At 50.1% G+C, this 2,823-nt stretch overlaps 2 protein-coding genes across 2 annotated transcripts; both read left to right on the plus strand.

Annotated features, from left to right (window-relative positions):
• Positions 1-345: 345 nt before the first annotated feature.
• Positions 346-1,682, plus strand: SARC_12888 (hypothetical protein; the record flags this gene model as incomplete). The annotated part of the gene is made up of 2 exons (XM_014292996.1): positions 346-891; positions 1,104-1,682. 2 exons carry the CDS (start codon positions 346-348, stop codon positions 1,680-1,682), a joined length of 1,125 nt encoding a protein of 374 aa, XP_014148471.1.
• Positions 1,683-1,962: 280 nt separating this feature from the next.
• Positions 1,963-2,513, plus strand: SARC_12889 (hypothetical protein; the record flags this gene model as incomplete). The annotated part of the gene is made up of 2 exons (XM_014292997.1): positions 1,963-2,071; positions 2,155-2,513. 2 exons carry the CDS (start codon positions 1,963-1,965, stop codon positions 2,511-2,513), a joined length of 468 nt encoding a protein of 155 aa, XP_014148472.1.
• Positions 2,514-2,823: the final 310 nt, after the last annotated feature.

Consider the following 2,823-nt stretch of genomic DNA (forward strand, 5'->3'; position numbering starts at 1 on the left):
CCCTAGGGTTTTAGGGTTAGGTTATGGCCGACCCAAATCTTGGCCAGGATTTGGGCCTACCAGGCCTGTCATTAGTTTTCAGAATATTTGTGTCGTCAATATTTTATGAGAATTCACATGGTCATAATGTTTGAGTATACATAAGTGGCGTGTAGCACATAGGGTGCCACAAGCTACATCACTAATGTAATGAATTGTATTAGGTAATAACAATAAACTGTAGTGTACGTGTAACAATGAGCCAACAAGTACTCACAATTAGATTAGAGTAGTATAAGGACTAACATTACATATTTTTTTTCGAAATGGCGATTGAGACATCAATACTGATTTTTTTTGGGGTTGATGGACGATAACTTCCATCGATGGGTGAATTCGCACGGGCGTTCGATTAAGGAGCGTCGGTACCATGACAAGAGTTCAGTCACGGTGCCGACAGCAAAATTGATCCACAGTGGCAAGGACTACATGCTCAATGGGTTCACCACTGCGGATCAGGCCAGCATCTACCAGGTTTTGGGGGAGCGATGGATGGATGTTGGAATGGTGGATTCAGTTGTGTTGGCCAGACACAACAAGATGCTGTCTATCCTCTTTATTCAGCCGAGGAGTGCGATGCTGGAAACAGCAGACAGACTGGCGGCTGTCTACGACAGGGAACCGGAAAAGTCTGAAGCGCTGCTGCAGAACATAGAAACTTACGGTGTATGGGCTGTGATAGCTTACCATCTTTTTAAGTTGAGGGATCAGCAGGTGCAGCAGGAGGCCGAGCTTACTACGGAGCAGATGTTTGATTGGGAACAGCCAAGAGCTCAGCAACCACAACTTGCGGATGCAGGGGGCATTGACCAGACTTTGGCAGTACGACTGGTTAAGGCGTTCGATGGGCTGGTGAAGCTTTTAGCGAAAATGGTTGTGGTGGCGTCTGGTGCACCCATACAGGATTTAAGGTGGTAGACAAGGCTGCGCAAATTATGCGAGACCAGTTCTTAAAAGGAGCGTCGCAGACTACGCGTGAGGGTGTACTCAATGCCCACATGTTGGAGTGTTTTATGAGCCCTCATGCGTCGTTCTTCATGGGGTTGATGTGTACTGAACCACAGTATGGGAAGGCGGTGATGACGAATCTGCGGGTGATTCATGACTCCAAGGACCTGTTTATTCAGCGGCTTTATGCCAAGAACGGGCGTTTAGGGGTTCATCTGCGTCAAAACTACAAGTACACAGGTCTGGCGCGAGTGCTAGAGTACCTGCGTAATGATCGCATTCATACTGCTGGTCCGGCTATGACAGTCGGTCCGACGGTGCAGGAAGTGTCTCAGGGTGATCGTTTTGCCATGGATGGCACTTTGGCGGCCCTTAATGATTTGCGTACACAACTAAAGAACCAGCTTAAGAATAAAAAGGCGTCGCAGAAGGACCTACGAAAGCGGATTGATGAGACCAAGCGTCAGAAGTCCGCGCGGAAGCGTACTCGATCTGAGGCCTCGGAGGACGAGGATGGGGTTGAGGTGTCAGGTGATGAACCTGACGTGGCGTTCAAGGAGCGTATGAGCAATATCAGGTGCTTCAAGTGCCATAAGATGGGGCAAGTGACTGGAAGGGTCACTAGGTGCTGCAATCGAAGAGAAAGCTCAGGCAGGCAGTGTCATTCATGGTGCTGTCCAGGGTGCAGAGGCTGAGGTCTACGTGGATTCGGGTGCCACTCCTAGTTTGGTATCAGAGTTCTTTGCGGCTCAACAGGGCCTGAAGATCGTTACACCGGCCTACCATACAAAGGTGTGGCAGAGATGGGCTTTGTTCGTCCGCCGCGTGCTGTGCAATCTTCAGGTACGTTGGATACATGGGGGGGGGGGGGACTCGGTAGGTCGTCCCATGGATCTACTAGTGGTAAATTCTTTGCCTTTTGACACGGATTTGTTGCTTGGCTTTATAGACTTACGGAAGGAACGTTTGTCGCTCATGTGGACAAAGCAGGATTGGTTGGCTGTGGTTCTTCAGACTCAGGTTATAGAAATTTTGGAGTCTCAGGCAGCAGATGAGGATCAGCCGAAAGTGCTGAGCCCGCCGGGTAAGCGGGCGAAAGCAAGGCACACACAATTTCGACGCAAGAGAGCAAATGCCGCAGAGCCGGAATCTCAATTCGTTGTGCAGCCATCTCGGCTGCTTCAGTGCAGGCGCACTTTATGGATATCGAGAAGAGGCTGGATTACCTGGCCAATGCGGCGGAGCTAGACGATGCAGACGAGTATGTGTTGCCACGGCTGCATGACTTGTTAACAGAGGTTGACATGCCCATTGGACCGACGACGGTATCCCCGGTCAAAGAAGTGGACCCACAGGCGCATTTGGAGTTCGACCAATCCCAGTTACGTAAGCTGCACAAGGCGTGCGGGCTGCCGAAGCGAGACTTAGACACCATGATCAAAGACATCCAGTCTGTGGCTTACAATGCGGCTGCCCCCACTTTCATGGTCTTTGACGATATTCATTTCCGTCATGGAGTTGAATGATGGGTCGCAGCCGTGCTACAATGTAAGCCTTAACAAGGGTCCTACCTTCTCTTCAATCTACCGCGGACTGTCTCCAGAAGGCTTACCAAGCAAAACACGATAAAAAATCTTCTCACTTAACCCGCGAATCCCGGTAAACGCTAAAGAATCAGCGCGTACGGAACCCGGATGACTTCATATACCAACGGTCTCCTCGACACAATCATCCGACACGATGGATAGCAATACGCAGCCTCAGCTTTCCACGACGGACTCTTCGACGACAGGCAATGATATAGAAATGGCTGACATCGTCAAAGAGGAGAGCCCA

This window comes from Sphaeroforma arctica (genome assembly GCF_001186125.1).
Source record: "Sphaeroforma arctica JP610 unplaced genomic scaffold supercont1.2679, whole genome shotgun sequence".
Classification (NCBI taxonomy): domain Eukaryota; class Ichthyosporea; order Ichthyophonida; genus Sphaeroforma; species Sphaeroforma arctica.